The sequence below is a fragment of the Aulonocara sp. 'chitande type north' Nkhata Bay genome, linkage group LG1 (genome assembly GCF_057382095.1).
Source record: "Aulonocara sp. 'chitande type north' Nkhata Bay isolate Kocher_YH1m ecotype deep benthic linkage group LG1, A_spYH_male_GT1.1, whole genome shotgun sequence".
NCBI classification, from domain to species: Eukaryota; Metazoa; Chordata; class Actinopteri; order Cichliformes; family Cichlidae; genus Aulonocara; species Aulonocara sp. 'chitande type north' Nkhata Bay.
The window spans coordinates 36,658,833-36,672,457 of NC_141344.1; the positions used below are offsets into that span (position 1 = coordinate 36,658,833).

The following is a 13,625-nucleotide window of genomic DNA, read 5'->3' on the forward strand; positions in this document are numbered from 1 at the left end:
CTTCAAAATATACACCGTTCAATAGTCGACCTTAATCTTACAGAGAATGTGATGATTTTATGGATACCGTATTTTCACGACCATAAGACGCACTGTACTAAAAGGCGCAGTCTCAGTTATGTGTGCCATTACTGTATTTAACACACACAAGGCGCACTGGATCATAGGGCGCATACAAGTACCGTATGCATATTTAAAAATAAAGCAGGATCAAAACAAAGTTTGGTACTCACATTTTTATCATCAATCAAACCCATCGAAGTCCTCATCCTCTGTCTGAATTGAACAGCTGCTCGCAGCCTTACTTTGAACGGGTGGTTCACACCGATGTCCAGCGGTTGGAGTTCCTTTGTCAGGCCTCCCGGAATGACAGCAAGCTCACAGTTCATTTGGTTCACTAGTTTTTTCACATCGGCTGTGAGATGGGCACGCATAGAGTCACAGATTAAGAGCGATGGTGATGCGTGGAAAAAAAACCACCTGGTCTCCTTACATACACCTCCCTCAGCCACTCTTTCATCATTACCTCATCCATCCAGCCCTTTTCATTTGCCTTAATGATGATTCCTGCTGGAAACTTCTCTTTAGGCAAAGTCTTTCGCTTAAAAATCACCATAGGCGGCAGTTTCTGTCCATTAGCATGGCAGCCAAGCACAACAGTAAAAGAAGACTTTTCATACCCCGTTGTGCATATCGCTACCGTGCTGGTCCGATTCTTCTCCACAGTGTGGCTCACCAGGATGTCAAAAGTGAGCGGGACCTCGTCCATGTTTGTGATGTGGCTGGGCTGGATGTTTTTGTCGCCGATGTGTTTGCTGCAGTAGGAGCGGAAGATGGCCAGCTTTTCCTTATAATCCACTGGAAGTTGCTGCGCTACCGTAGTCCTGGTCCGGATGGAAAAATGGCACCGTTTCATAAAACGAAAACACCAAGACGGACCTCCTTGGAAATGTTCAATGTTCATCTCTTCAGCTAGTGAAACTGCTTTTAGCCGAATGGTGACCGTCGAAACGCTTCTCCCGCTCGTTCTTTGCTCGATGATCCACCGCTCGAGTCTTTCCTCCAACTCGGGCCACCTCGTCTTATGTCCGCGGAAACTCAGCTGCGTTTTCTTGACCTGCCGGAGCTTGTTTTCTAGCTTCCTCCATTTGCGAACCATCGATTCGTTTGTAGCGCCCCTGGCTGTGTACTCCACTATAGCCGGGTACGCCCTGAGTTTTAGTTATCTTAAACTTACTTAGTTGCCCTCAGTGCAAGTTCCCCTGATTTACACACGTATAATACACTTTTACCTTACTTTGAACTATAGATAAGAAACAGTACTAGACACAAAATCTTATGTTTAACCTCTGGGGGGTCCTAGAAAAATGCATACACTATTGGGCTTAGAGCCACAAATCGACCACGCCATGAAAAGTGCCATAAAATATCTATATATTAATATTTTTTTCCACTTTAAATTAGCCAATCTTTTAGACCTACTTCTCCTTGAAATATTCATATCAAGTTTTAATTACATTTCGCGGATTTTAACCCTTTATATCCCGGTTTCGTCACATGGCCGCACTGTTTTTTTTAGCCCCAAAAAACAAAGAAATCAAATATTTCCCAAAAGATACAATTCCAAGGCCCGGACTCCCGAGTACCACCAACATTCGGAAGATGGCCCATTATTTGGTTGTAATGACCGTGGAATGGGAAATAGCGTTTATAATGGGTTTCAATGGGGCACAAATCGACCACTAGGACCAATAGTGTAAGTTTATCTGTAGCTCAGCCACTGAAGCTAATTTAAGGGAGTCAGACTGGAATTTTGAAATATATGTAACCAGACTTTTTTTTGGAAAAGTTGGCTATATTCCGTTCAACACAGTGCAAATGGCGTGTATACGAACAATGAAAAATGGCACAAATCGACCCAAGACCACCCAGAGGTTAAAAAAAAAAAAAAACGAAAAAAGAATGTTGCAGTTATATGCTAAATGTAAATATTAGACCATGTAATTTTTAAATCTGTGTTTTTCTCAACACATGACAAAATAGTGAACTTAGAAAATATACACAAATTGTGAAATTGCACCTCTTTAAAATGCAGCTCAATTAAACCTAGCTCCTAGAATAATTTTCACCGACAGTTCTGAGACCGGCTTTAAAATCGCATGACAAAAATATCATACACATTAAAAAAAACTGCATCACCAACGTAGCCTGGACAACATTTGCTAGTTAGATGAAGTCAGCTATCTCATTGTAGCATATTTATATGCATATTTATAATTAGATGGTTCTTGGAGTGAGTGCATACACTCGTGAAGTTTAGTAACTTCAGGTCACTGCAACAAGCCCAGGTACAATTTACCGCCAGATGGGTACAGGACCTTGAAATGCACCGTGTAGAACGAAAGACTATCGTACATATCATAAGTTTACCAGTCTCACAAATCGTCTTCATAAATACACATTCGTTAACCGTTTATTAATAGGACCTTTGAGCTCAATGGTAATTAATTAGCAGTAGAAATAATTTCTGGTACGCGTTACAGAAATGTAGCAGTGACAATAATATTGTATGCTGTAATCGTACTGGGCAATTAGTGATACAAAACAACTGTTTTACCCTGTGAATAAAAGTATATGTTTTTGTCAATGTACCATAATAACAGAAGCGAAACGCAATATTGTGTCCAAGTCATGTGACTCGAGTCCACACCTCTGATAACAATAATACTCATTTGAACAGGAAGCTGGTAGGAATCCTTTTTAAAATGGTCTGCTGAAAATGTTATTCCCCCAAGCAACTGCTGTATGCCCTGAATCTTGGTCACTGTCATTCTTCATAATGAAAAACCCAATACAATTTTTATGTAGTGCAGATAAAAGTTCAACTGCTTTTGTTAAACATTTCCAATATAGACTATGTTTTCCCATTTTTTCTTCAGTTTTTGCTGTTGAAACAGTTCTTTGCATTTTTACTTTAGAGCTAGTGGTGAAGTTGGTGATCCACACAGATTTTCATCTATTTTGCTGACAACTCCTGTTCTACAGGGGAGACATGGAGGTGGAGTGCAGGCACTTCAGGCTACATAAACTGGGCTTTGGGTGAACCAAAGAACAATAGCGACTGTGCCTCCGTCTTATCTGTCAGTAAACAGATGGCTGCCCAAAACTGTTCCCACCGCTTTCCATTCCTCTGCTACTGGAACAACTTGGTCGTAATAAAGGAGAACAAGACCTGGGAGGAGGCTCTGGATCACTGCCGAGCTCTCCGTTCACCGACCCACCAGCAGTTTCGTTATGACCTGATCAGCGTGCAACCAGAAGACTACAACAAGATCATGGCTGTAGTCACCGAAGCCAGCACAGAGGAGGTGGGCTCAGATTTAGTGACTTCACATTTTGGACGTGAGATATGTTTGGAGTTTGTTCATGCTGTTTGTTAGAAGGAGCTATGCAGACAACAGCAGCCATCTTAAGCTCTGCTTCATTTTATGTTCTGAATAACTCTGAATATTCTATAGCACAAAAGAGACGGAGGATATATATTTTCTTTTACTCAGCAAAACTTCATGAAAGCTTTCAGCATTAATTGTAGAGAATGTATGTCTGTTAAGGTTCTCAGTCATCCAGGTCATCGTAGTCTAAGGGTACGTCCAGACTAGCCCGGATAGATTTGAAAACAGCGTTTTTGTCTGAAAAAGCTCCGCGACCACACTAGCGTTTCAGTCGTTTCACAGAGTTGAGCGTCCACATTGAAACGGCTGAAAACGCTTACGTTCCAATTCTATGCATGTGTTAAACGCAAGAAGATTCGACCTGCCTCATTTCTGTCTGCCTTTTATTTACTTTCCTGCTCTATGAAATGTTGTGGCAAAATGTCGAGGAACAGCACCGAGTGGACTAACAATGAGGTGGAGTTGTTGCTGCGAGTAACACAAAAGTACAAAGTTGCAAAAGCAAGTGAGAGTTAAAGAATTTAAGAAAAGCTATCTGGAGCATGTACAGACTGATATTAATCTTTAATAGAGCTGTCAAACCTGAGCGCAAACAAAACAACTGCTGTATAATGCCCTCCGCTATCTTAGTTTAATTGGTCACATGACTGCATCACATGACTTTTTAGAAAGTCTGTGTTTTCGAGTGTCCACACTGTGATGGGACAGCTCCATTTTGAAATGTATGCGTTTTCGAGAGAGTTTTCAAAACGTTGCGTTTTTCCTTGGGGAAAACGCCGTCTCAGTGTGGATAGGAGGCCAAAACGGAGAGAAAATTATGCTTTTTCAAACTAAAACGCATTAGTGTGGACGTAGCTTAAGGAGCTTGGAAAGAAAAGCGTCTAGACTTCTTTAAGTGGCTTGAAGACGTTTCACCTCTCATCTGAGAAGCATCTTCAGTTCTCGGGTCAAATGGGCGGTGTGTCTGATTGTGACCGACACCCATTTTCACACCTTGGCTCGCGGTTTTCTTTCCAAGCTCCTTAGACTGTAGAGAATGTATTTACTTCTGACACTCTGCTTTTATATGGATGGAATACAAAGTTATGTAAAACACATCTGCCATACAAAATTAAAAACACTAAAACATAATGCTCTTATGAAAACTTAAACTAGACACTAGACTTGTAGTCAAGACCGCCTAATCCGAGACCAAGACAAGACCAAGACCAAGACCAAATTGAGACGAAACCAAGACCGAGACCGAGTCGAGACGAGACCAAGACCAAGACCGAGACAAAAAAAGTCTTTAAACTGCAGCCAGATGCTGCTTCGTTTACGGGTGTCAGGCATATTTATGTGTTTTTGCTTTCACACAGCCCTCTTCACCGCTGTCTACTGTCTATATATATATATACAAACACTTCTATATACATATGCAGGACACCTTAAACTAGTTTTTTAATTAAGCAGCAAGGCAGAACAAAGTCGGGGCTGTATCAAGACACAGGGACTAAACCCCAATTCAACCAGACCCAGAACTGATCCGGAATTAAAACAGGACTACAACAGTAACCAAGACAGAACCAGAATCAGAACTAGATGATAGTAGCACTAAAAATCATCATAGACCTGCACTACACTTATTTTTTAATTCTACCAAAGTAAAATATTTAGATTGAGAAAAGTTTATATAATTATTTAGCCTTGTTGTGCAAACAAGCCTGCAAAACTTAATAAATTTAGAATTTGAAAAGTAACAAATGGTATCTGAAAAGAAACACTAGGTACTAGATACATGTTCTGATGAGTTTTGGCAAACAACTATTTGACTAACATGTGTGTCTCACCTGCTCTTGTTCCCTCTTTGTTCTGCCGTCATTCTCTCTCTCCCTCTCTGTTCCTCTCTCTCCCTCTCTGTGCTGACAATCAAGCCAAACACCAACATCATAAAATATACAGTGGAAACCAGATGTTTAAATACTCTTCAGATAAAAACACTTTTTTAATTGTAACATCAAATCAGACTAAATGTTTATTTTTTTTAGATTGATAAATATAAAAAACATATTTGTTAACTTTAAGAGTAAAGAGAGAAACTGTCTGTATTTCTTAATTGTAAATGGCACCAAATTGTATTCAAATTGAGCCACACTTATGGAGCTCCACAGTTCTTTTTCTGGTGTTTTGGTTGACATCTCTTGATTTTCCCATGTCAAAGAAACAGGCTCTGTGTTTTGCCTTATATGCATCCACAGCTGTGCCACCAGTTTACTCACATGGACTCTACTAACCTATCAGAATCTTCTTCAGCTCAGAATGGAATCGTCTGGAGTTTTCTTATTAATTAACAATAAACTTAGTGTACATGTACTCCTAAATTTGATGAAAGTGATTAAAATAGACAGCCCCCTCTTTTTATTCTGACATTTAACTAATTCAAAAGATTTCAACATTAATTTATCTAAAACAAAAGTTTACTCTAAATTGATGTTTAACAGTAAAAAAAAGTTTTTATGTTTTCTCCCTAAAGTGTATGTAAATATCTGGTTTCAACTGTGAATATACTGCTGTGTATTGAAATTCCTCTTGTTTTGCATAGAAATATACTGAACAACATACAAAGCATAATATATAAAATAACATCTACCTGAGTTTTTTCTTTGAAAGAAGCTTCTTATGTCCATTGTTGTGTTCATCAGTACACAATTGAAACCGATTTAGATAGTTTGTTTAGCCGTGGAGGGTAACAACTGAAAATGTGAAAGACTCTCTAAAAAATCAGCATTGCTGTTCGGCTTTTTATTTATCCATTTGTTGATTCACTCGAAGAGCAAGTAACGCAACCAAGTGATCAGTTTGATATCAATCTTTTGTGATACACCGTCATATTTACATTATTAGTTCAGTACGAATGATTTGCTTTGGTACCTGGTCAAACTTAAGCTCTCCTCTGTCTGCAGCAAACTCGCAGGCAGCAGCTTCTCCCCCCTCGCTCACATGGGTGCTGTGCTCAGTCGCCTAGTGCCTGAGCTCGGATCATACCAAAATTAGGGGGAATTTACGACGGTGCGCTCTGTGCTTCGTGTGTTGTTTTTGTTTTATACAGTTGTCAGTCAGGCATCTAACTAACAAATTACACTCCAAAAGACCCCATGCTTCTGAAAAAATGACCCGGGCTTAAGCCCAGTAAGCCACCCCCCCGCTCCGCTGATGGTTGACTCCAAATCTCCCGAACACTATGTCGATTTTAGAACGCAAGACCGAAACAGCGAGACCAAGACCGAGACCAAGACAAAAGTCCGTCGAGACCAAGACAAGACCAAGACCACGTAAAAGTGGTCTCGAGACCGGTCTCGAGACATCCAACTCTACTAGACACTGATATTTTACATTAATTTCATGGGCTTTGTGCTGAGGTGCAGTCTGATGTTCCTGAATCCTCCCTTAGTTATGTTGCAACAGGCCAAGGCTGCTAGAGGCTTCCCATGATGCACTGAGCGCTCTTGTCATTCTCTCTGTGTTTATACACTAATACTAATCCCACCAGGAACTGTTGCCGTTTTAAACCCCTATGACATTAAAACAATTAAACATAATGTGTGCAGGGGAAGTCTAAGGAGTAAAACACACTTATTTTGAAGGGAAAGATTAGGGATTAAATGGGTTCACCGTCTCGCCCATAAGGAGTGTTTGGTTCTGTCTCTTTAAAAACTTTGTGTTTTGTTTTGTTTCATTGCAGTAAGTGGACTCTCATGTTATAATAAAACTCTCTTAATGCTTCCAGAGAGGTTCACTGACTGCTTCTTTCCCCTAGGTGTGGACAGGGCTGCGATTCCTGGCTGGTAAATGGCTGTGGGTGAACGGGGCAGATATGAAGTTCTCCAACCTGGCTCAGTGCCCCCCTACAGTGCAGCGCTGTGGAGTCTTAAGAAAGACCAGCACGCACAGTATAGAGACCAGAGACTGTGCAGAGAGACGAAACTTTGTGTGTTATAGGAAGTAGGCCGCTTGACGTCACTGCTACAGTCTTTTAGCCTTCATCAACTATACCTCTCTAATTTCCTCTCTGTTTATTAATGGAATTTTCATTAGAAGGTATTTTCATTAACACATCAGTTTAAATGGGCACCAATTTGTATTCTCTACAGTTGACGCATTGACTAAGCTAAAAATATTCTTTCTTTATATTGTTGCATTACATATTTGCTAAAAATACTCTTTTTTTGGAAATATAAAATTACTCTTTAATCATTAACTCAACTGTTAAGAGTTAAATAAATAGAGCACATTTTTTCTATTTCCTCGATATTCTCATTTTATTTATTACTATTATATTTGATTTTGTTATTACTTTAGATTTCTTTGTGACATTATAATACTTTGTGCTAAGTTAGTGCAAGTAAAAAGAAATAAATGAACAAACTGGCTATAGCTTGTTTGAGTGCTGAATTTCTTTCAGGGGTGTGTGAAGGATGTTGTATCTGGTTGGTTTTTTTAGTTTGACAGCATATTTCTCATGTTGTTTGATGAAGCCAGCTGCTGTTCAACCATGAATGTTTCACACATCTCATGTGCTTATTGTAAATCAATGTAACTTTACAGAATGGCTGCATGCAAGTGTCATCACTTCCCTGTTCAGAAAAAAATTCTTGGTGTCATTATGTCAGCACAGGACTTTCTGTTCTCTCAGGTATGAACACAATGCTGAAGATGGTACCTGTCTGTTCAACAGCAGACAAACACGATGTTACTGGTGAGGTCTAAACAAGTAACGCCCTCTGAATTTTACAGTTTTTCTTATAATGGGATTATAAGCAAGCACCAGTGTTGGGTAAGTTACTTTAAATTAGTAACTTAGTTAAATTACTAGTTACTTCTATCAAAAGTAACTCAGTTACTTCAAGTTACTCGTTACTTTCAAAGTAACTAGTTACTAGGGAAAGTAACTTTGGTTTTACTCAGAATTTGTCATGGTCTCCGCTCCTCGACAGCTGACAGCTGTCAGGTGCTTTGTTTTTGTTTCCCTTTCTCTCTTGCCCTCTTCCATTCTCTCTCTAAACATGACAAAACTGAAAGCACTGGGTCAACGACCCAGGAACCCTGACACACGTCAACTTCAACAGTCCGATCTACCCTTTCGTCTCAGTCCATCTGGGTTTAAGTACTTAGGGATTAACGTGACTCGCTCTCTATCTGGCCTTAAATCAACAAATTTGTCTCCTCTTATATCAAGGATTACATCTGATATTCAAAGATGGGGTAATCCCCCCCTTTCTTTAATCGGTAAGATTAATGTTGTTAAAATGAACATCTTACCAAAATGTTTATTTTTATTTCAGTCAATTCCCTTATTTTTGCCAAAACATTTTTTTGTTTCACTGGACAAGATTATTGGTTCTTTCATTTGGGGAGGGAAGCCACCTAGGGTTTCTAAAACTTTAGTGCAGTGATGCAGATTTAGTGGAGGACTTGCATTGCCTAATTTTCTAGCTTACTACTGGGCCGCTCACATCCATAAACTTTGCTACTGGCTAAAATCTTCTGGTTCCTTGTGGTGTAAATTGGAGCTATCATCATGTAAGGGCTCTTCTTTACCAGCTTTGCTCTATTCCTCTTTACCCGTAAAACCCTCTCTGTATACTGATAATCAGGGGGATATTAACACACTCAAAATCTGGTTTCAGTTTAGACGTCACTTTAATTTTGTAATGCCATCTTCCTTAGGTCCTCTAAGCGACAACCATTTGTTTCCCCCTTCACTTTTGGACTCGACATTCTCAGTGTGGTGTGACAAGAGTATAAAACAGTTCAAACATTTATATGTGGATGGTGTTTTGGATAGTTTTCCCAATTTGTCTTCTCGTTATAATCTCCCTATTACCCATTTGTTTTGCTATTTTCAAATTCGAAATTTTGTTGCCAAGTGTTTCCCAAATTTACCCTCTTTACCTCCAGAACAGCAGTGGGAAACTACGTTATCATTTATTCCTCATCACAGAGGAACCGTTTCGAAACTCTATGATACTATCCTGTCTTTTAGTAACCACTCTAATATTAAGCTTAAGTGTACATGGGAAGGAGAACTAGGAATTCAAATACATGAGGAGTCTTGGGAACAGGCTATGGCGACGGTATGATCTTCCACGTCCTGTGCTCGTCTTGGACTTATTCAATTTAAGGTCATACACAGGGCACATTTCTCTAAGTCTAGACTTTCAGAATTGTATCCAGAAGTGGAAAATAAATGTGATAAATGCCATGGCTCTCCTTGTCACCTTAGCCACATGTTTTTTCTGTGTCCTGAGCTAGAAGGTTTCTGGACAGGGTATTTTGCTATTATGTCAACTGTTCTTGGGGTAACTCTTCATCCTTCATATTGATGACGCTTCCTGTAACACTGCTGCCGAGCTCATCACTATCACTGAGTCTTTTAACTTTAAGCAGCATGTTTCTGGCCCCACACATACGAAGGGCCACACTCTTGATCTTGTTTTCTCCCTGGGTTTAAATATATATGATGTATGTGTGGAAGATGTCCATGTGAGTGACCATAGTTGTATATTCTTTAATTTGTCATTTTACGTGGATCCTTCACCTCCTAAATTGATGATCCAAAGGCGGATTATAAACCAAGATGCTGCTAGAAGGTTTTCTGCCATGTTTGTCCCTCGCATGGCTCAAAATGATATGGATTCACTTATTTTGTCTTTTAACAATCAATGTAAATCTATTTTAGATACGGTGGCACCTCTGAAACTAAATGTTGTCCATTCTTCAAATTTCTGTCCTTGGATAAATGAAAGTATTCGAAATTTTAGGAGATATTGTCGCAAATTAGAACGTTTATGGAAGGCTTCCAAGCTTGAGGTCCATAGGGTACATCTCAAGGAATCAATTTTCTCACTTAACAACATGATAAAAAATGCCAGAACGGAATATTTTGCTAATTTAATAGCTTCAAAAAAGAAAAATCCCAGAGTATTGTTTGATACAATTAAAAACATTGTCTCTCCTGATATTCCTCATGTACCAGTCTATACTAAATCTGACTGTAATGACTTTTTAAACTATTTTGTTAATAAGGTCGCTGCTATCAGGTCTAATATTTCTCCATCATCCTCTCAGTATCACATTGACACGTTGCTTACCTCTGATACTTGGTCCTCTTTTACTCCTGTTACCTTACAGGACATCAGTGCTCTGCTTGGTCGAATGAAACTGACTTCAAGCCACCTTGATGTACTTCCTCCATCATTTTTCATTAGTGTGTTTGATTCTATTGGCCCCTGTATTCTGGAAATAATTAATACTTCTCTTTATACTGGCTCAGTTCCCAGCTATTTTAAACAAGCTATTGTTGAACCAATATTAAAGAAACCAAATTTGGACCCATCTCTTCCAAGCAGTTACAGGCCAATATCAAAACTTCCATTGGTGTCAAAGATTTTGGAAAAAATAGCTGCAGAACAACTTATAAACTTTTTGGAAAAGAACAATGTTCTGGACATTTTCCAGTCTGGTTTCCGCAAATTGCACTCCACTGAAACCGCTTTGCTTAAAGTGTCTAGTGACATTCTGATGGCAGCAGACTCTGGAGAGTACACTGTTCTGGTTATGTTGGATCTCAGCTCTGCTTTTGATACTGTTGATCACAGCATCATGATAAATAGGCTGAAGGACTTGTTTGGGATTACTGGCGTTGTTTTAAAATGGTTTATGTCGTATCTATCTGAGAGATCCTTTACTGTCTGTATAAATCATGTGCTGTCGGAAACATCAGTTCTGTCTTCTGGGGTACCTCAAGGATCTGTTTTAGGTCCTATTCTCTTTTTGCTGTATATCCTCCCTCTAGGCCACATTATCAGACGTTACAATAATATTTCTTATCATCTCTATGCTGATGACATTCAGTTGTACTGTTCTTTCAAAGCTTCTGAGTTGTATAAATTGTCTTGTTTAAATAATTGTCTGTCAGAAATCAAACAATGGTTAAATGACAATTTCCTTCAGTTAAATGCAGATAAAACAGAAACTTTGATTATTGCACCTGATCACATGCTCTCAGAAATTAGGCAGCATATCAGTTTTTTAGACCCTTCATTTCAGTCGAGTCTCAGAAACTTAGGTGTTATATTTGACAGTTCGATGTCTCTTGAGAAACACTCTAAACAACTTGTCCGGAACTGTTTTTATCATCTAAGAAACATTTCTAAACTCAGGCTACTGGTGTCAAAGGCAGAACTTGAGATGATTATTCATGCTTTTATCTCTTCTCGTTTGGATTATTGTAACGGTCTTTTTACGTGTCTTAACAAATCAGCTCTGGATCGCCTTCAGTCTGTTCAGAATGCAGCGGCAAGACTTTTAACTGGTACAAACAAGAGGTCACACATTACTCCAGTTTTGGCTTCTCTTCATTGGTTGCCTGTAAATTTTAGGGTTCATTTTAAAATTTTAGTTGTAACTTTTAGAGCTCTGCACGGTGAAGCTCCCCAGTATATCTCTGACCTGTTGAAACCTCATGCTTCATCCCGAGCACTTAGGTCTTCAGGTCAGAGGCTACTGGTGGTCCCACGTACTAGATTTAAAACACGTGGGGATCGGGCTTTTCAGGCACTGGCACCTAGGCTGTGGAACTCTCTGCCGTTGTCTTTACGCTGTCTAGACTCTACTGACTCCTTTAAAAAGCAGCTGAAGACATTTTTATACAAACGGGCTTTTAACTAATTTAATTAATTTTAACTTGTATGTCTGATCTTACTGTAAAGCACTTTGTGATTTTTATCTGTGAAATGTGCTACACAGCAAATCCAGCATGTCCAAATTAACACTGTCGGATTTGATTTCAACACTATTAAAGTGTCTATATGGGTCCACACCAGAGTGTTAATTTAACTTTTTGGAGAGTTGGTACGTTAACTCTGATTTAGTGTTAAACACCAAATCTGTCTGGAGTTGATAATTTAACACTTGGTGTTAAGAGTTTATATATTAACTCTCAAAGAGTATTTTAGTTTAACTACGTAAGAGTTATCTTCTAATTCATTCTAAAAAGCGGGAATTTTACTGTTCTGAACTAGAAATTTCTTTTGGAAATAAACATTTACTAAAAAGATGCAATGGTTTTTGAAAAACATTTATTCTGAACTGTGCACCACAATTTCAAAACATTTTCTGAAAGATGTAACAGTGTACATGGTCTCACTTTCATTAGAATGTTGTTTATCAAAAGGTCTGACATGGTAAATGCAAATAACAGCATTCTCATCACTTATTTCTTCAATACAATATGCATGTCCTTCATTCATCCCTTTGTGGAACTTCAATGCACTTCTGCTCTCCCCCATATTCCATCTTCACAAGCATATCCTGTGCGGAGATTGAATAAAAATTAGTTGACACTAATTAACGGCACAAAGAATCCAGTAAACAATTGCAGCACAGTAAAAAAAAAAAAAAAAAAAAAAGGAATCCTCTTTGAGCCATTACTTGTGTAAAGTATTTTCCCAAAAGACAAAGACACAGGCAACAGGTAATACTGAACTAAATGTAAAACCTCAACCTTTTTAATTTTTACCTAAACCGTGTGCACAAAACTCTGGAGGGATCTATGCTAACGTAGAACTCAGTCAGGACGTCAGCTACTGCTGTTCGCTCTTTTTTTTTATTTTTTTTTATGGGCGATCATTTTCAGGCTTCAAGTAGCACCATTATACCAATATTTCACATTCTAGACATTGTTTTAGGTGTATTTGACCAAAGGTTTGACTGAAAATTCACATGCAAGCTTTTTTCAAGGCTGTGGTATTTGCCCGCAAACAATACCTTTCAGCTAGCTAAAACAGAATATTATGCTATCAGCGAGCAACATGGCTAATGCCTTTCACACAGCTTTGTCTCAACTCCAAAGAGCCACAGAAGTAAAAGCTCATAATAATAATTGAAACAATCTTTGAAAAAATGACTTACCAAGCATGGCAAACAACTCAAATATGTAGAGGAAAATGTTCTGAAACGGCTTCACTTCAGCTTCGATTGGAGCCGTGCTGGGGGCGGAGTCTGTGAATTTACTCTATTGGTGTCATAGCCCCTGTAGGAGTTCAGAGTTAATGTTTCCATTGTAACACCTCCAGATTTGACAGAGAAACACTCATTTTTAACACTCGATTTTAACTACTATCATTTTACACC

General features: G+C 38.8%; 1 protein-coding gene across 1 annotated transcript; it reads left to right on the forward strand.

Annotated features, from left to right (window-relative positions):
• Nucleotides 1-361: 361 nt before the first annotated feature.
• On the forward strand, nucleotides 362-7,861 carry LOC147339472 (C-type mannose receptor 2-like). Its single transcript, XM_086299574.1, has 2 exons — nucleotides 362-3,368; nucleotides 7,249-7,861. The coding sequence occupies exons 1-2, from the start codon at nucleotides 3,153-3,155 to the stop codon at nucleotides 7,435-7,437; spliced, it is 405 nt and encodes a 134-aa protein (XP_086155700.1). The 5' UTR covers nucleotides 362-3,152; the 3' UTR covers nucleotides 7,438-7,861.
• The last annotated feature ends 5,764 nt before the right edge of the window (nucleotides 7,862-13,625 follow it).